Source organism: Sciurus vulgaris (genome assembly GCF_902686455.1).
Source record: "Sciurus vulgaris genome assembly, chromosome: 3".
In the NCBI taxonomy this organism is placed as follows: Eukaryota; Metazoa; Chordata; class Mammalia; order Rodentia; family Sciuridae; genus Sciurus; species Sciurus vulgaris.
Window position 1 is genome coordinate 54,283,544 of NC_136463.1, and position 18,367 is coordinate 54,301,910.

The following is an 18,367-nucleotide window of genomic DNA, read 5'->3' on the forward strand; positions in this document are numbered from 1 at the left end:
AGCTTTCAGTAGAAAGGATGCTTGCATTTCTGCAACTGGAGCTCCATCCCAGGGGTGCTCATACATTAAGTAAATTAAGCAGGAGGTGGGAAAGGAGAGCTGCACCACACCCAAGTAGCAGGTGGGAGAGGGAAGGGAAGAAATGAGAAGCCCAAACAGGCAGTTTCCAAGTCATTTTATTCAGAATTTTGTGTTTGTTTCCTGAATCAATAAATACTATACAAAACAATGTAAAAATGGCTACCATTTTCTCTCCACTGCTCCTCCCACCTGGGGACAATCCCCTGGGCAACCTCACTCAGGGGTTCTCCCTGTAGATTTGGTCCAGCAAATGAGGTTGAGGTGACGTTCTAATTCCTTGAATCATTTTCAGAGGGATTCAAATTGGGTGGGAGAGCCTCTGGGATCTGGAGGTGACTAGGTTAGGGGCATGGATTAGTGTTTTCTGGGAGGAGACGGCGCCTGGGGCAAGAGGCTACCCCAAAGAAAAGGGTGTCTAAAATGTTCACGGTTCCTTCTTTTGCCTCAAAAAGTGACATTTATTCAAAGAAAAAAAAAAAAAAAAAAAAAAAAAAAAAGAAAAAAAAAATGACAAGATGTCCATCCCTTGGCTCCCTTCCCTCCCCCTTCCAGCTGCTCCTTAGCCCCCAGGATTGAACCCTGGCTGGAGCTAGGTAGCAGGACAGCCCCTCTCAGATGAGGTCAGCAACATTGAGGGGCATCTCTTCAATGGAGGTGTTGTAGAAGGTCTCAATGTCTCGAAGAGTCCTCTTGTCTTCTTCTGTCACCATGTTAATAGCCACACCCTTACGGCCAAAACGCCCACCTCGACCAATTCTGGGGAGAAAAATAATGGAGTGGAAAGGAGGCTGAGAAGCACTAAAAGCTTCAGGACAGGAAGGGTAGGGTAGGGACAAATAATCCCACATCTACACTTACCTGTGGATGTAGTTTTCCCTGTTGGTGGGAAGGTCATAGTTGATGACTAAAGAAACCTGCTGCACATCAATGCCTCTGGCCTACGTCAAAAAAGATGGCAAATTCAGCCTGTGAATTGAGGATATGATCCATCCAGAGGGACTTAAAATATGCATGTAGGCAGCCAAAGGAAGGCAAAAGAATTCCAAGTATTCTTTGTCTTCCAACCTTAGGCATGCCAGGTTTTCTTCCAAGCTGCTACTTTCCTGAAGGGGGCACTAGTTGGCCCCATGGAGAGGGAATCACCTTGGAGTCTCCCTTTTCCAATCTCCTTTAAATTTCTCTTTACTCACCAGTAAGTCAGTGGTAATCAATACTCTGCTAGATCCAGACCGGAACTCCCTCATGATCACATCTCGTTCCTTTTGGTCCATATCTCCATGCTAGAAATTACATGGAAGGGTCTATGTAGCAGGTAAGGTACATAGGTTCTGGGAAAATCAGTATGGCACTGACAAAATGCACAACTGTCACGAAGGCAAAAACCTACCATGGCAGAGACAGTAAAATCTCGGGCATGCATCTTCTCAGTGAGCCAATCAACCTTCCTTCGGGTGTTGATAAAGATCACTGCCTGGGTAATGGTCAGGGTTTCATACAAGTCACACAGTGTGTCCAGCTTCCATTCCTGGAGGTGGGGAGAGAAATCAGTCAGGGGCTATACCCAACAACTTGCTACCAGGTCCGCCACCTGCACCGGGCCCCACCTCTCGTTCCACATTGATGTAGAACTGGCGGATACCCTCCAAGGTCAACTCTTCCTTCTTGACAAGAATCCGAATGGGGTCCCTCATGAACTTCTTGGTCACCTCAAGCACATCAGAAGGCATTGTAGCTGACAACAAAACCACCTAATGAAAAAAAGACCAGACTCAGGGTTGTAATGCTTAATTGTTGATCCCCTTTCTCTAGTCATTTTAAGGTCAGGGAGGGGGATGCTACAATATAAGACTTGGGTTTTTCTCACCTGGGTATTGCTGTTGAGCTTTTGGAATATGTCGTAGATCTGGTCCTTGAATCCACGGCTTAACATTTCATCAGCTTCATCCAACACAAACATTTTAATGTATTTGGGAGCTACAAAGTAGAAAAATACCAAGATACAGTAATCAGGGAAATGTAAAACATAACAATTCTCTTGATAAAATAGGGAACTGGCCGGCAGTCTGCTCTCAGAATACAAGGACTGATCCTTTGCCTGGGACCTCCCTGGAAGTCAGACAGTAGCCCTAGGAAGTAGAACACTACCTGGGCTAAGACAACAGGGAAACCAGGCTCAGATGACACGCATGGGGTTCATCACAGAGCAACTCAAAGAAAAGGTAGCATATTCTTGGAAATAAGAATTGGCTTAAGCAGAACTGTATGCAGAAAAGGGATGGAAGTAGGGAACTGAACACAGTACTCACACAGGTATCTCCGGTTGAGCATATCAAACACGCGGCCAGGGGTACCCACAATGATATGGGGAGCTTCCATCTGCAACTTTTGCACCTCAGCACGTACATTAGTGCCTCCAATACAGGCATGACAGGAGGCACCCATGTAATCTCCTAATGCCATGACCACCTTTTGTATCTGAACCAGAGAAAGAAAGATGCTCATATATTAGCTCTGACTGTGCGAGGTCCCAACCCACCTGTAATGGGTTTCATGTTTTTATTTCTTTTCAATAACTACTAAACTCACTTTTTGGGTGAGAAACAGGAGGCAGGGCTGGTTAACCAACAATCTCTAAGATCACACTGCGCAACATGGCAGAAACGATTTGAACCCAGTCAGGTTTCCTTAGTACACATTAATTCATAACAAAGCCTAAGTTTCTGGATGGTTACAACCCTTAACTTTCTGAAAGGCAATTATAAGCCACATGACTTCATGATGCATGTAAATGGCCTATTGCTGCATGGCTAGAGAACCTAAACTAGGTGACCCATTCTCTTAAAGCAAGTAAGCAAAAAACCCATTTTATGGACTTTTAAAGGCCTTGTAACCACTGAGATACATTCCCAGCTCTTTTTATACTCAAGTGTCGCCAAGTTGCTCAGGCTGGCTTTGACCTTGTAATCCTGCCTTGATTTCCTGAGATGGGATTACAGGTTATGTGCCACTATGTCCAGCATCTACCAATTTCTTATTTATATTATCTGTGCCCATAATTCACAGCAAAATAATTAGTACATCTGTCAAACATTTCAGAATTTCCTCCTTGCACTTCAAAAAGTAGTAAGTCTACTGTTTGATTCTTTCTCTTCCAAGACTCCAGAAGAAAACAGTCCAACCTAAGATTTTATGTGCCCTAGGCATGAAATAGCTCTGGCCACCAACACAGGCATCAAGCTAGGATGAACAAAGGACTGTGGTTCTACTCTGCCCCTGACTGATATAAGAGCAACACCACCATTGAGGTGTCTCTTTGCCCATTGCCAGGGGGGTTGTTCATAAAACAGCCACCTAACTAGCCCAGCCAGCTAAGCCCCACCCAGCAGCCTTCCTATTTGACTCAGGAAATGGGTGGAGGAAGTGTAGTTGTTGTGTCTGAGTAGTAAACAACTATTAACCCAACAAATCCTGAGAACTAGAAGCCACCAACCCATTTTTCCTACGTCAGAGCATTGGTCAGAGAATACACCTCATTTTTGGTTCATACTTGTCATTCCTAAGCCAACCCTCTAAGGACAGCAAAGAAGCCACACTTACCTGCTGAGCCAGTTCTCGAGTGGGTGCCAGTACCAAGGCTTGGGTGGCCTTTAGATCTAATTCAATCTGCTGGAGAATTGATATGGCAAATGTAGCTGTTTTCCCAGTCCCAGACTGGGCTTGAGCGATCACATCGTAACCTGGAACAGACAAACTAGAATTAGATGTGGCAGAGGACGTATACTTTTGACATTCAAGCCCCAGCTTCATGAGGTCAATAAATAACCAACAGTTAAACCAACAATTAAGTGCTTTGCAAGCTTTATTTCATTATAATGACAACAATCAGAGAACAAGGTCAGGCTATTAGCTTATTCAGGATTGCACCACACTAAGCTAGATATGATTGTAAAAACAACCACAAGCTGGCTGGAAGAAAACCCAGCAGTCCATGTGTCCAAGGTATGAAATGGGAAATGGACATGAACCAAAAGTCAAGCTGGGTTCAACAAGGGATTGTTTTGCCCCTGCCTGATGAGATGATCACCACCAACTTGACTGATGCCATTCTTCCCAGGTCAGGAGCAATCCAATCTATTCTGGGGCCAAGGGATCTCACCCTTGATACAAGGAAGAATGGCTCGCTGCTGGATGGCAGAGGGCTTCTCAAAACCATAGGCGTAGATGCCACGGAGGAGGGACTCCGAGAGATTCATGTCATCAAAGCTGTCAACAATCTCATTCCAGTTACTCTGCAAAATGCAAAGAAATCAAGATTTAAGTAGTGAAGGTGGTGAGATCAGAACAAACAGGATATGGTGTCTGCACCAAGACAACTCCCTCACTCTCCAAGAAAGCCAGCTGGTTCTAGGTGTCCAGGGAAATCACTCTTAAGCCACTTCACACAACTGTGATGCTGGGGCTTGTAGAGGGGAAAAGCGGAACTCTAGTGACATGTTTTATAGCCACCCTCAGGAATGTTAAGATTTCCTGCAAATCCTGTAAAGGAGTTTTGACTCCTTTACAGTGGGGCTTTGGTTATACAGTGTATTGAGGATAAATCCTGAGTTCTGATCTAACTGAAACTCAAGTTCCTGCTAGAACTACTGTTCCAGAAATTAGGGCTCACTACAAATGGCACTCCCCCTCTTAAGAGATGAAGGGCAGTAGCAGCAGGTTGTAGTCTCACCTCGATGACGCCTTCGGGCTCCATCCCATCGGGGCCATTGTCTCTGGATCTGTTGATTTAAGGTATGAGTTTTGTCCCCTGCCTGACTGAAGCACTCAAGCAAGCAGCCATGCATGCCACCAGCGTTCATTCCCAGATCCAACTCCCACCAGTAAAAGACTCAAAACAATTACTTTAAAAAACGGAGTCAGGCGTTTGCCCCACCCAAGGAGCAGGCCAGGCCACCAACACAATGGGCTGACCCTCCTTTTAAGACCCAGAGGTTGGAAGGAGGCCCGTCGTGCCCGGATGCATTGCTTGCCATTAGGCCCACGTGTCCCGGGCCTGGCCGCTCAAAGCCCAAGCGCGTGCACCTCCCTCAGCACCTCCAGCGCGCCGGAAGTCCCGCCCTTCACCTCCTAGATCCGAGGGTAGGACATCCCCTTCCCCCCACGTCACTACGCCCGCGCCCTCCCCCACTACTTCCAGACGATGCCCCCCCCATCGCAAATGCCCGGATGTGGGAGGCCGCGGGCGGTGGCGGCCTCGCGCACAATGAGCCCCAGCCGAGCTAGCAAAGGGGGAGATTGCACAACACTTAGAAGCGAAGCAGACTGGGGGAGGGGAATCCCTCAGGCCGCCATGTGCTCGCTCCCTCGACCACCCAGCGGCGTCTCCCCCACCCCATGGAACAATCCACATCCCGCCCGCCCCCGTCGCGAAATGGCGTCGCCCTCCCATACCTCAGGCCGCTCACCCCCGAAGGAAAGTGGACCTGCCCATCCGCAGTTTGCCAAATGCCCGGCTTGTGCGGCAAAATGGACCCGCCCGCCCGGCGCCGGGTGGGCTCCTGGTGCCTCACGCGGCCGCTCCTCGGGGTTAGGCTCAGTCCTGGCCGTCAAGAAAACCAGCACACTGAACGGCCGGTTTCTTCTTCCCCGACCCACATTTCAGCCGCGCCTGAGCGACTGTCTGAGGACCCAGGCACCCCCGCCTCTAGCGAGTGGTACCGTCAGAATCCTCCGGAACCCCCGCGCACGAGCCCTCCCCTGGCACAGTGAGGCAACCGGACCGGCCGGATCCAGGCCACGTAGTCGCGGTCGCCTCTGCCTCTTTCCCACGCTAGATCGCGACCTCGCCTCGCCACCCAGTTCAGGGCCTTCGCGCACAGCATCACCGCGGATCGAGGACTCGTAATGAGCCTCACTCGCTCGGCCCTAGCTGGGATTTCTTTCCCTCTGCCTCGGCCCTGATGGCAGCGTCGACCGTGGATCTGCCCCCTTACCCCCCGGATATCAGTCCTCCCGGCTTGGTTTTCCCCGCAACCATAGTGGGCCTGGGGCGGAGGGCCTCTCAGCTACCCCCCGGCGGGGCCCTAGGAGGGGAGCGGCAGGGTAAGTAGCTACAAACTCTTGCAAATGCCTTCCTTACCGGGAATCCTGACTCGCAGACATGATCCTTAGAAACTAGGGCGGAGTGCCCGCCTATCGACAACTTATAGAGCGCCCGACCCCGCCCCAGCCATCGCATTGGCTTGGCCGCCTCGGCCCCGCCTGCCGGCGCTCTGCAACCCGGCGTGACGTTAGCTCGTAGGCACTCTGGCTCGAAGCCACCATTGGGCAGCTTGGGCGCCTATCAAGGTGAAGGCCCGCCCCGCAGCCTCATTGGCTAATGGGTCCGCCTTTCTCGCCGGCACGGAAGTGACATAGAGTAGTCAGTCCTCGAGGCTGGCAGCCATCTTTGGGCCCTGCACCCTTACACGTGCGGAGGTAATCGTGCCTTAGTCATGTGGTTCAAGAGGTCCTATCATGCAAAGGGGGCGCGGTCTCAGCCTCCAGGGACTTCCGGGCTCCGGGGGCTGCCACTTCCTTTTACCTGTGCTCCCGGTTTCCACAGGACTCAAATTTTGTTTTCCCTGGCAGCAAGGATAGCTCCGACACCGCCCAGGAGTGTTTTAAGTAACGGGGATGGCAGAATCAGGAGCGATCCCAGGATTTGTGAGGATTCCCCTGGCTGGAGGGAGGAGGGTTGGAACTATTTCTGGGCTTAAGGGCATGTGGGGTAGCTGTCATAAATCCTAGCCAGTATCCTCCCCAATCCCTTTGGCGTCCTCTTCCCCAGCTTCTCAGGCTCCCCCATTTTTTGAGGCTTACCTACTTTACCTTCTTCCTGCCCTCTGGCTGGGGGATTTGTTTGAGTGATGAAGATAGGGTGTTGGCACTGATAAAGTCAGGTATGCAGAGCTGGCTCCTGCAGTCTCAAGATCCCAAAAGGAATAGCTAACTGCACAAGTTGTAAGGAATCCTGAGAAAGCATATCCACTAGTTTTGAGGCCCCTTAAGGAAGACCACCACTTATGTATCTCCAAAGGATCCTTTATTGACCAGAGCAGGACCGTGGCATTTATATATATATATAAAAAAAGTTTGAAGATCTGGCAGGCAGTAATCCCTTTGCCCGCCCACCACCCCCACACTGATTTCCTGCCCCCTTGGCATGGAAGGGGGAATGACTGCTCCACTCAAGCCACAAGGCAACACTCCCTTGCAGAGAGGGAGAAAAGGGCTTTCCCCATGGCCACCCCCTGCCCATCAGAAATCAACAAGTATTCTCTCAAAAAAAAAAAAAAAAACAGAAATCAATTAAAACATTTAAATATGAAAAAAAAAAAAAAACAAAAAAAACAAAGGGAATTGGATGGGGTGAGGCAGGAAAGGAAAGGAACTGGAGTTTCTTGGGAAGGGTCTCCCAGGTCCCCTTGCCCATTAACAGGCCCAGGGCCTGGGGTTCGAGGCTCACACAGTGAGTTTGCAGTGACACAGCTCCTTGTAGATCTGCCGACGAAGTTTGGGCATGTCCTGCTGGGTGAAGCTGAATGGCTGAGACAGGGCCAGGTGCTTGCAGTACTGGGTGTTAACAAAGCAGGCCATGAGAACCATCTACTGGGCATCCCTCCCAAGTCAGGACCTGTGCTACATATTTCATATGAGATCTCACTCAGTTTTTTAGAAACTATACCCATTTCCCATACAGAGGGAGCCACACTCCCATGGTCTAGGGTTCAAAAACAGCCTGGCTCACGATTTATTATTCTTGGTACATAATATACCTAGCATTTAAGTGGGATAAAACATTGAGTCAGGGGCTGAGGAGGCAGCTGTACTAGAGCCTTAAGAGACCCAGTTCTACTGTGGGATGGAGAGGACCAATGAAACCAGGGTTTCTGAAATAAGGCTACTCCCTGCTTCACAGCAGGCCAAATGAGGCAACAGTCTCCCAACCCTTTAACCCAAATGATTTCAGAACTAGAAATCTACTTACCTGTAACACAAAGGCGCCACAGTCACTGTCATTGTTCTGCCTGGCTACATTCTAGAAAATAAAAGGTAAACCCATTCACCTAGAGACTCCCAGGGGTATGACTACAATTTCTGCCTCCTACCATTACCTTCATCATCTCATCCCATAACCCTCCCCCTGGGAACTCACCATTTTGAAGTAACCTTTCCAGCCCTGGTGGAAATCCAGTCGGTCTTTCTTCACCGCCTCTGCCTGTAGATACTTGGCAATATGCTATGTGGGTAGGGAAAAAAAAAAAAAAAAAAAAGTGAAGCCTAACACTTCCTAATTTAATCCAAGGTATGATTAGTGGCAGCTACCATGCCCAGGTTGCTCCTGAGAAACCCAAAGCCCACCATGCTTTGCCACTGTTTCTCCCTACGTCCTTTCCATTTCCCCCCTCAAACCTTGGGGCAGCGGCGGTTTAGGGTACGCTGTGAGTCAAAATAGGTAATGGTGCGTTGCCTCACGTCAACAGAGATGAGGGACCAATGCACCTCCAGGTGGATAGGGATTAGCAGTAGCTCCTTATTGAAGATGTCCACCTGAAGAGAAAGCAGCTGAGGTTAGGTAGAACATACAAGGGTCCTGGTAATTGCCACAAGGGTTCTAAAGGGAAATGAGGAGCAGGCAAACGAGACAAGTGAGAGAACACAAGACTCAGGCCCTACATTTTAAGGCAAGGCTCAACTTCTGGACATTTGATTTCTTTAGGGTAAGAGAGGAAACCAGAAAAAAGGAAGCAAGGGCATGCTGGGTTTGATCCTTAGCACTAGGGGGAGAAAGCCTGCTGTGATGGCATGTGGCACTACATAGAACCAAAATACTGGGTCCCAAACACTAAAAAGGCAGCAGGATCACTTGAATCAGGGAGTTCAGGCCCAGCCTGAGTGATACAATGAGATCCCATCTCAAAATAGGTAAGGATGTAAAATAAAAATAAAATGCTATAATTTCCTGGCCTTTCAACTGTAAGGCAGAGAAACCCAGGAAGAAAAACCTCAATTTTGTTCTAATTTTCCCAGTTAACTTAGGCCAAAAATCTAGGCATTATCCTTCATTCCTATATTTTCTTCATTTCCCACACCAATCTGCCATAAAATTCTACTGGTTATACCTGTGAAACTTATTCTAGATAAGGAGACTTATTCACTGTCTTCCCCAACCTCACCTCCACTTTTAGCACTGCAGTCCAGCTACCTCTCCTGGACTACTGTGCTCCTCTCCTAGCTGGTCTACCAGTTTCCACCTTTGCTCCCTTTCAATCCATTACTGGAACTGGTGTTTAAAACATGAATCATCTCCAGCCTGCTTAAAACTCCAATCGCTTCTTGGTACATGTAAAATGTATCCTCATCAGCCTATCCTACATGTCTTACATGATCTCTCTGACCCAATTTTCTGTCATTCTCCCTTGCTCACTGCTCCAATCAAATAAGCTACCCACATGGGCCCTGAGTTCCTCAACCATGTATTTTTTTCTCTTTGGGACTCATGTGCTTGCTGTGCCTTTTGCTTAAGAACACTTCTCCTAGATCTGCACATGGCTGGCTTTTCATCATTCAAATCTCAGCTATGGGAGGCCTGCTTAAACTATCCAGTCTAAAGTACCCATTTCCCTTGCTAGCAAATTACTATTTTTTGTCTATAACACTTATTCCTAGCTGAAATTTAACTTGTTTATTCTCATTCCATAATTGGAAGTTTTCCTCATTTAATACTGGATCCTTAGTGCCTATAACAGTTCCTGGCACCAATAGTTTAATATTTGGAAGACGGAATAAATTTGGGAAAGGGCTCATAGAAAAACCACTCTAATTCTTTAGAAGCAAAGCATTATACAAGTTATCAATTCATAACTCACGTTTTTGGTCCACCTTTTCACCCCATCATAACCCTTGGTACGAAGTTTATCATAGAAGAAACTGTTGAAGAAATGCACCTGTGCCAATGACACAAAAGTGTTGGATGAAATTAAATGACCTCAGCCTCCCACCAAGTCTCCCCTCCCCTCTCCTAGTCCACTCCATTTCATATGGACGGTTTGAACAACCCCACTTCAATTCCCTAATAGTGAAAAAATGTTTTTTTACTATGCGCTATACATAGGTTCCCACCCCAATTCTTTTGAGTTAACCATAGGGAAAAACATTAAAGACTGGCAGAAAGGAAAAGAACCGATAAGTCCAGAGCCAAGCTTAGAGATTTGAAATGGATTAATATCTATACTTCTCCCCCAGACACGGAAACCCTCTTTATATAAAATGGAAGAGATGAAAAGAACTGAAAAAAGATGCTTAGAATTGCCATTTTTCTGGGAACTGAACTATCTGGTTGGGCCTACCTTTTCAGGAACTGTGTCCATGACCAGGTCTCCATACATGTTCATCACCTGGGAAGACAACGAGAGGCAACTCGCTGTGGTGTGGCCTGAACACAGGGCTCCCTCATACAGAGGGCCCCAGACACCCTGCTCCCTGAATCCCCACTCAGGCTATTTCTCCACCACTTCTCACCTGGTCATTGAGCCAGTTCTGTCCATACAAGGTCCCCAAGTCATCCATGGTCAGCACATGCCGCTTATAGGACACTCGGAAGCCCCTCACCATGGCATTGCCTGGCATCCGCTGGTATGACTGGATCAGCTGCAGTACCAGGCCCTTTCTGAGTAGGCCAAAGGTGGAATCACACAAGAGATGATGGAGCTGGGGCACACAGAAATACCTACTACTGCCTAGAATAAGAATCTAAAATGACTTTTTCTTAATTATGGGTCCTTTTGAGGACCTGATAAAGGCCCATTCCCCAGAAAGAGGTACATGAAATACATAATACTTTAGGGTCCCAGGTAAAGACCCTCCCAGTTGGCTTATAGAGACTTGAGACTTGACACCTTGCCTGCAGATTCCTCCCCTTCAGCTCTAGTTTCCTCCTCCCCAAGTACATCCCTATGGGAGAAAAACAACAGCATTCTATTCCCATCCCCTAGGTCCCCATCCTCCTTTAAAGGAAATCTGTCCCTCAAGCTTTACCTGGAAGGTGTAGAGAACTCCTGCTGGAAAATGTCCTCCAATTTCTCCACTACTTCATCAGTGCTGAGTGGGATGAGGCTCCCATAAGTTTGAAGGAATTCATCCAAGATACCTGGATGGGGAAGAGAGAGGCAAGTGAGACTTTGAACTAGGAGTTGGTCAAGGGAAGGGGGCTAGGTCTACTAGGGCTTACTCTGGACACAGGTCACATGCTCCTCCCGCAAGGGACTGTGCTGGCCAGCTTTCTCCCCAGGTCGCTCTGCTTCTTCCCCAGTGCTCAAATCAGAGCCCTGAAAGAGCTCCTGAGCCACATGATCCCCGATGCTGCACACATTGCTGATGAGGATGCTGGCATCAGGGGGTGCCAGGCTGCGCTCCCCTTCTGACCCAGGTGGTCCCCCAAAGCCATTGGGCAAAGTACACGAGAGGAGGCCTATAAGGCAGGGGAAATAGGATGGGGATGAGAAATTGATCCAGCCAAAAGAACAATGGAAGGATTAACTAATGCATACAAACATTAAGACCACAAAAAGGATTAATTAAAGCAGAATCCACCAATATAAACCTTAAGGTTTGGAGAACCCCACCACGACCAAAGACCCAAAGCATAAAACAAGGATGTCCAAGAGGTTCTAATGAGAAAGAGAGCAGGATTTCCTATTCACAGGAGGAAATCAAGAAAAAAAGGGGCTGGGGAGATAGCTCAGTCGGTAGAGTGCTTGCCTTGTAAGCACAAGGCCCTGGGATTCAGAAATGTAAATTTCAGGAATATGTCACAACTCTACACTTCACATGAAGCCTACTGCCCAATATATGATAACGTCTCAATAAATACTTGAGTATTTTAAAATGTTAAATTATTTGGCTGAAGTTCTCTGGAGGTGAAGTATTCTGAGGAAGAATGTTATAGACAAACATACAGATTATGTAAACTACTACCAGGAGAGGTCCCATTCTACCACTATGAAAACACTGTCCTCTGGAGATGTAAATGGAGGAGTTCTTATCCTGAGAGGCAGAAGGATTTGAAGTGGATAAGGCAAGTTTTCCTAAACCACAGCTCCCTTTCTCATCTGTGCTTGAAACTACAAAACACCAACTTAGGAGTTGTTTCCCAGCCTTGTCAGTTATTTCTTGCTCAAAGCGAGGTTTAATGAAGATGTTTCTCAGCATCTTCACTCTCACTCTGCTTTCCTTAGGCTTTACTCTCACCACAGCAAGAAATTTCTGGTGCTCCAGGCTCCTAGCCCTCCCCACTTCACCCCACCCTTTTCCCACCTTACCAGAGTCAGGGTCCAGAGGAGACTTTGGAGTCCATCTTAGTCCATCTTCCTCCATGGGGAGCCCAGAGGGCATTGGTGGAGACCCTCTTACCCCATCCTCAGCCATGAGAGCACCTAGCAGACCCAGTCGGGGCGGGGGTGGCCCCCGGGGGGAGTCAAAACGACAGCAGGGGGATGGCACCTGTGGCGTTGCACCCCCTTCCTGGGGTGAGAGATGGTTCTTGGGGTGTGTGAGACTCCGCCGACGACCCCGGTGGCGCCCCCAAAGCTTCCAGTGGAATGTCAGCGAGGTGCTTTTTGAGTAGAGCAGCATCTGGAAGGCTCTCATGGCTCGGCGGCGGCGCTGTGAGCAGGTTTTTCGATGAGTGGGGCGGGGAGGACGAGGCCTTTGGGAGGCTCCTAATTGACCCCATCTGGTGGGCAGCCTCCAAGCTGCCACTTCCTCTTCCTCATCTTCATCTTCTTCCTCCTCCTCTTCCTCCTCTTCACTAGCTGAAGCATCAAAAGAAGGCCGAGGGACAGGGAGACGTCTAGCTGGCACTGTGGTCCCTGACCCAGGATCTGGCCCAAATCCTCCACCTGACTTTAGAGGGGGTTTAGGTGGTGGGGGCCAACGAAGACGTTCCCTCCTGGGACTTGAGTAAGCTGTTCCAGGTCTGGGAGGCTCAGGCCCCCAAGACCCGGTCCCTTGTATAGTCTCTTTCATGTTTCAGTACCCTGTAAAACAAAGGTTAAAGTGTCAGAATCTAAACATCCTCCTCCTCCTGATCCTAAGCTCCTCTTCCTCAGCATGCCCTCTGGATTCATGTGCAAATAAATATAGAGGGAAAAAATGTAAAACTTCAGCTCTTCCTAGTTAATGTGGTCCACAAGACTTTTTAGAGTCTGAGCCGTTAATCTCTCCCTTGCCCAGATAGAGGTAAGGGAAAATGGCTAAGCAGTGGGCCTCAGCGATCTTATTTCTCAGCTCCGTGGGTGAAACTCAGTATTAACAGGCTCCACTTCTCCATTTTAATACTACCGGGGTGCTCTTTGAGAGTCTAATAAGGGTGAACTTACTCATGGAGACGGCTCAGTACAGATCCCTGACATGGTTAGGGAGGTATGTAGGGAGAACACAACTTTCACAGGGAAACTGTTCAGACTGGGAAGACGGTTACCTCCCCAGTCTGGAATGAATGCGGGGCAACAGGGTGGGCACTCAGAGGTCATCTCAGTTGAGAATGTGGGCGCTAGGTATATGGCTCAGAGGGCAGAGTCTGATGAAAGGGAAACAATTTTGAAGGAAACTGAAAGAAAACCGAATCGGTGCTTAGGCTGCCGAATCAAGGTGCTGGGACAGAACCGAGCCACGTGAGCCAGGTCAGCCCAGCCCCCTCTCCTGCCCCATCCTCGGGGACCAAAATGCGTCCCAGTACTAGTGAGACTGGACGGCTAGGCTCAGAAAGGGCTGAAGACGCCCCGTCGAGGGCCTCTTGGCCCCGGTTCGGTAGGAGCGAGGCCCAGGAATGGGAGGCCAAGGCAGGGCGGGGGGAGGGGAAGAGGCGTCCTCACCAGAGCGGGGAAGCCGGGCGGACGGGCCCCAGGGCGGGCGTCTCCGCCTCAGGCTTCCCGGCTCATCTCTCCGGCGCCGGCGGCGGCCCCGCCACTCCTGCTGTCCTCAGGCGCAGCCGTCTCAATTCAGGATTACAGGGTTTCTGGGCCGCGCACCGCGCCACCCCGCCGCGGCCGCCTCTTGCTCGGCTTCTGCCTTCACCTCCACTACCACCACCACCACCACCACCACCACCACCTCCTCCTCCCCCCTCCTCCTCCTTCCCCTCCCGCGAGCCCCAGGCCCACCGGCGGTGGCGGCGCACAATTAGTACGTCACACCCGGCGAACGGCGCCGGCGCGGCCACCACTCGCCCAGTCCCGCCTACCGGAGAACGTAGACGCCACGGGAGCGTCCCGCCCCCGCCCTCTAAGTCGGGCTGCGCCTGCGCACACCCACCTACCTGGCCGCGCTTACCGGCCCCACAGCGCGTCTGTTTGCGCCTGCGTGGTGCGTGCAGCCATCGGCCCTACAGCGTTCGGCGCTCACGGGCGTGAGGCTGGGGGACCAAATACTCTTATCTAGTGGGGCGCTTTGGAGTAGAGACAGGAGGGCATGGAGGTCCTGATACAGGGGGCGACTTGAGGCTAAATACTGGGGTAGTTATTTTCTCTTTTGTTGAACTTGTTGCTATTGTTGAACTTGAGCCGAAAGAGCTTAGAGGAATGAGGTGAACACCAGCAAGAGCGTACGACACATCCAAGGATCTTCTGAGCACCCCGTCTGGCCTGCCACGCGAGGGGAACGGAGAGTATCAAAGGAAAAACGGGGGACCCGGCTAGGCGCGTTGGCGCACGCCTGTGATCCTAGGGGTTCGGGAGGCTGGGGCAGGAGGCTTACAAGTTCGAGGTTAGTCTTAGCAACTTAGGGAGGCCCTAAGCAACTTAGCAAGACCCTGTCTTTTAAAAAAGGGCTGGGGATGTAGCTCAGCGGTAACGCGCCCCAGTTACCCAATTGGTAACTGGTCCCAGTACCAAACAACAACCACAAAAAAGAGGGACCCCCAAGAGTAATGTGGTCGCAAAAGGACCGCCTTCATCATCGGGCACGCCCTGCAGACGGACGCATAATAGATACATCTCTGGAAATGATGACGGAAAGTTGGACCCAATAGATGGAGAGAAGTGAGGATGAGGTTTCTCCGAAGGTTACTTCATATGGTACCAGAAGAGGAGTGTGGCATTAGGAACTGGGGATTTTCCTGAGGTAAGGGAGGCTTAGTGGACTTCTGCAGAACGATTCCCTCAAACTGCCGCTAGATGGTGGTGCTGTTCTGGATGCATTCCAGAGGACCCAAGCAAGTCTGGACAATGCCTGGCACCCACCTCCCAACCCCCTCCCCCTTGCACATACACACACACAGAAGAATTTGGGGCGAATGGGAGGTGAAAGCAAGATATTCTGCCTCTTTAATATCCATTAACTCAAAATCTAGGATTGGAAGTGAAGAAAGAGTTGAACCGATTCATGAAATAAAACCCAAGTAGAGGCTTCTTTCTGTTCCTGCCCACTCCCCATCCTTTGTCTAGCCAGCTCTTGGCTGTCTCCAATATGTACCCCCACTGGTCTTCCCATTTCAGAAGTACCTTTTGTAACAATCACAGTTTCACAAACCCCAGGAAGGTTCCATGTGGAGAGAGACTAAGTTTCGCCTTTGAGCGGGGAATTATGACACTGAGAATATCCCCTTGGTGCAAATGGAAGACACCTGAGAAAAGGGAGAAAACAGATGCTCAATGAAGCACAGCCATCCACGTATTCTGATGTTTCACCCTGTCTTCTCAGCTCCACATTTTCTCTGCTTCCTGTAAGGACCTAGGCATTCTGTCCTCCTCAAATCTATCTCTACACCCAGGCTTCTGCCATCCAGTTCAGTGCCATTCTCTACTCACATCCAACCTCCACTGTTTACGTAATTCTCACCTGCACTATAGCAGCTATTGTAGGCCCGGTCAGGGTCAGAAGGCATACTGCATATACATCGGAATAGAGTTTCCTGTCTTCCCTGGCCCTCCCGAGACACCACCTGACCCATGGTGAAAGTCACGTCATGAAACAGGACCTGGCAGGGAAGGGAGAAGATATTGAAGAAAACCACGGTGATGTGACAGTTCTGGGAGACCTCGAGAGCTCTGACAGGAGCTAGGGAATGAAGAAGGGTCTTCCAAGTTTGGTATGAACAGAGGGATCAGAAAAGTGTGAAGAGATAGCCTCCAGGCTCCCATGTGGGACTCAGGGTATGCCTGGGGTTACCTGGCTATACAGCAGATAAACTCCAGCATCCCAGACTCGGACAACGTATCCTCGGGCCTCCAGGCCTCTCCCATGCCTAAGGGCTGGTTGCCACATCACCTCTGTCACATCAGAGTACTCTGGAGGCGAGGAGTGTGTCTGTCAGGATTTCTTCACACCCTTAGATATTTATCGGTTCTCTTTTCACCTCTAAGATTCTCTTGGGCCCAGGTACCAGCCCCAAAGTTCTTGTTTGTGCCCCTCCCCAAAGTCATTATTTAAAATTGTGCTCACCCTTGGAGGTGATGTTAATGGGAACAAGATGCAGAACTGATCGCCTCTCTGAGAAGAAAAGGAGGAAATCCCAGTTTTATCGCCTACCTCAGGTGCCCTGGTGTCTGCCCTCCGCCCGCACTTGGGCTCAGGTTAAAAATATATATACGTATAACATCCCCACACTACAAGATCACCTCCCACCCCTGCTGTGCCCAGGGCTCACTCTTCCGCTTCTGGGTGAGCACTGCTCTCCTTCTCCGAGATCTCTCCCCACTCGCCCAGGCTTCCAGGGCATCAGGGCTCTGCTTATAGAGAGAGGGTCAAGGTAAAACTAAGATGAAAGGGCCCTAGATAGCCTTCCTTCCCACTTCTCCCCCAAACCAGGAATGCCTCAAAATCCCTCAAGCTCCTTTCCCCAGCACCCTGCGTCTTGGTCCTGGCTGCCCTCCAGGATCTGTTAGGTACAAGAAGCATTAATCTTTAACAGTTTCCTTTTCTGGAATGGCCGCTCCCATGACTTCCAAACCTGAGACCCTCTCTTGCACCCATATGAAACTTTGCAGATTGGGAGACCAGAGACCCAGAGACTCCCTAACACCCATTCTCCCCTGGACTCTCATTTCCCCTCACTCACCTGCTCTCGGAGGCTCTGCCAGGGATACCCTTCTCCATTCTGGGAGGGACCTCCGCTCCTCTGTAGCTGGCTCACTTCCCTCCTTAGGCTTTGCAGCTCTGTTTGTTGGGTCAGCAGAGCAATGGCACAAGCCACAGCCCCCAGAGCTGCCCCCCAACTTAACCAGAGTGCAACCGAGAGTGCCGGCTCTCGGACTGGGCCCCCCATGTCGCCCGAGGGCCCTTTGGGGGCTAGCAAGAAAGGAGATGAGGCTGGCATGAGCCCAGGACCCTGCTAACAGTTGTGGCTTCAGGACTTGGGGTGGCAAGGAGGTGGCGGGAGGGTGGGGGTACAGGCAGTGGTGCAGAAGGGAAGAGGGTGTTACGCAAGGGAGAAATAAAAGGGAACTTAAGAATAAAAAGGAGGGAGGAGGAAAGCAAGCTGGGGGTACTCTAGGTGCTCCTGGCACCCCACCGTGGGCTAGTGTCTCCTTGAGACCCGCCCCCCAGCCTCAGAAGAATTTGGTGCCAGTCTCTCTAGGAAGAACAGGGCTGCCAGTGACACCCAGGAGGAGCGGGCAGAGCTCAGGAACCCAGGGGCGGCCCCAGTGTTGGGGGAGGGAAGGCTGGCTGGCTATGGGGCATGGTGCCAGGAGCAGGGATGGGGGACAAGCTGGGCAGTGTTGAGGGTCAGGGGATGAGGGCAGAAGGCTCTCTGTCTCAGGCCTAGGAGAGACCACTAGGGAAGTTTGTAGGGGCGACCGAAGGTGAGGAAAGTAGGTAGGGGTCAGTGGAGAAGAGAACGAGGAATAAGAAACTGGCTGGGTGCTGGGGTTAAGGCCGGGCCGGGTGTGTTGGAATAAGGCCTGCACTACTCCCTGTGCCGAACTTGGCAAGCAGGACTTCCTGTTTCCCAAGAAAAGCTCTTACATAAGGCTCTGGATAAAGAGACAAAGAAGCAGCCCCAAGCCCCCCTACCACTGTAGGACTCCTCCCCAGGGCCCAGGCGCCCATGTTCCCTTGTGCCTGGTCCCCAGCATCCCATCTACGGACTCTGAGCCCCCCTCCAAGCCAGCTCCCACCCCATCTCCCAGCCAGGGCATGTGCCAGCACCTGCTGAATGTCCCAAGGCCGCCAAGAGGAAGGGCCCCTGCTCCTCCCTGCCAGGGATTCCCCTGCAGGAGGAAGTCCGCCTCCTAGGGAAATGAGGCTC

At 50.4% G+C, this 18,367-nt stretch overlaps 3 protein-coding genes across 5 annotated transcripts; all 3 read right to left on the reverse strand.

Moving 5' to 3' along the window:
- Window positions 1-158: 158 nt before the first annotated feature.
- EIF4A1 (eukaryotic translation initiation factor 4A1) lies at window positions 159-6,327 on the reverse strand. Of its 2 annotated transcripts, none has more exons than XM_079135443.1 (11): window positions 6,218-6,327; window positions 4,808-4,856; window positions 4,238-4,370; window positions 3,679-3,818; window positions 2,388-2,556; window positions 1,946-2,055; window positions 1,686-1,829; window positions 1,469-1,606; window positions 1,272-1,361; window positions 940-1,019; window positions 159-837 (listed from the first exon to the last, which is right to left on the reverse strand). In XM_079135443.1, the coding sequence occupies exons 1-11, from the start codon at window positions 6,238-6,240 to the stop codon at window positions 693-695; spliced, it is 1,221 nt and encodes a 406-aa protein (XP_078991569.1). In that variant the 5' UTR covers window positions 6,241-6,327; the 3' UTR covers window positions 159-692. The 2 variants fall into 2 exon arrangements, with proteins under 2 accessions (XP_078991569.1, XP_078991570.1); XM_079135444.1 differs by lacking the exon at window positions 6,218-6,327 and adding an exon at window positions 5,530-5,686.
- A 1,090-nt stretch (window positions 6,328-7,417) lies between these two features.
- Window positions 7,418-14,216, reverse strand: SENP3 (SUMO specific peptidase 3). 2 transcript variants are annotated; one of them, XM_079135439.1, is made up of 11 exons: window positions 13,995-14,216; window positions 12,441-13,157; window positions 11,351-11,590; window positions 11,158-11,269; window positions 10,642-10,789; window positions 10,470-10,517; window positions 9,990-10,067; window positions 8,533-8,670; window positions 8,276-8,359; window positions 8,108-8,158; window positions 7,418-7,692 (listed from the first exon to the last, which is right to left on the reverse strand). In XM_079135439.1, exons 2-11 carry the CDS (start codon window positions 13,144-13,146, stop codon window positions 7,582-7,584), a joined length of 1,716 nt encoding a protein of 571 aa, XP_078991565.1. In that variant the 5' UTR covers window positions 13,147-13,157; window positions 13,995-14,216; the 3' UTR covers window positions 7,418-7,581. The 2 variants fall into 2 exon arrangements, with proteins under 2 accessions (XP_078991565.1, XP_078991566.1); XM_079135440.1 differs by having other exon boundaries at window positions 7,629-7,758.
- A 1,199-nt stretch (window positions 14,217-15,415) lies between these two features.
- LOC306657344 (tumor necrosis factor ligand superfamily member 13) lies at window positions 15,416-18,339 on the reverse strand. The gene is made up of 7 exons (XM_079133263.1): window positions 18,268-18,339; window positions 17,177-17,406; window positions 16,766-16,844; window positions 16,561-16,608; window positions 16,288-16,406; window positions 15,958-16,096; window positions 15,416-15,742 (listed from the first exon to the last, which is right to left on the reverse strand). Exons 2-7 carry the CDS (start codon window positions 17,381-17,383, stop codon window positions 15,633-15,635), a joined length of 702 nt encoding a protein of 233 aa, XP_078989389.1. The 5' UTR covers window positions 17,384-17,406; window positions 18,268-18,339; the 3' UTR covers window positions 15,416-15,632.
- Window positions 18,340-18,367: the final 28 nt, after the last annotated feature.

Coding starts and splice junctions, on each gene's coding strand:
- EIF4A1 (XM_079135443.1), bottom strand. CDS start 6,240: ATGTCTGCGAGTCAGGATTCCCG. Junction 2,557..3,678: donor CTCGAGAACTGGCTCAGCAG/GTAAGTGTGGCT, acceptor TCTCTGGTTCAG/ATACAAAAGGTGGTCATGGC. Junction 838..939: donor AGGGAAAACTACATCCACAG/GTAAGTGTAGAT, acceptor TTTTCTCCCCAG/AATTGGTCGAGGTGGGCGTT.
- SENP3 (XM_079135439.1), bottom strand. CDS start 13,146: ATGAAAGAGACTATACAAGGGACCGGGTCTTGGGGGCCTGAGCCTCCC. Junction 11,270..11,350: donor GCATGTGACCTGTGTCCAGA/GTAAGCCCTAGT, acceptor TTCCCCATCCAG/GTATCTTGGATGAATTCCTT. Junction 7,693..8,107: donor GTGGCGCCTTTGTGTTACAG/GTAAGTAGATTT, acceptor GTTAACACCCAG/TACTGCAAGCACCTGGCCCT.
- LOC306657344 (XM_079133263.1), bottom strand. CDS start 17,383: ATGGGGGGCCCAGTCCGAGAGCCGGCACTCTCGGTTGCACTCTGGTTA. Junction 16,609..16,765: donor GCTCACCCAGAAGCGGAAGA/GTGAGCCCTGGG, acceptor TTTTCTTCTCAG/AGAGGCGATCAGTTCTGCAT. Junction 15,743..15,957: donor CAATAGCTGCTATAGTGCAG/GTGAGAATTACG, acceptor CCCTTTTCTCAG/GTGTCTTCCATTTGCACCAA.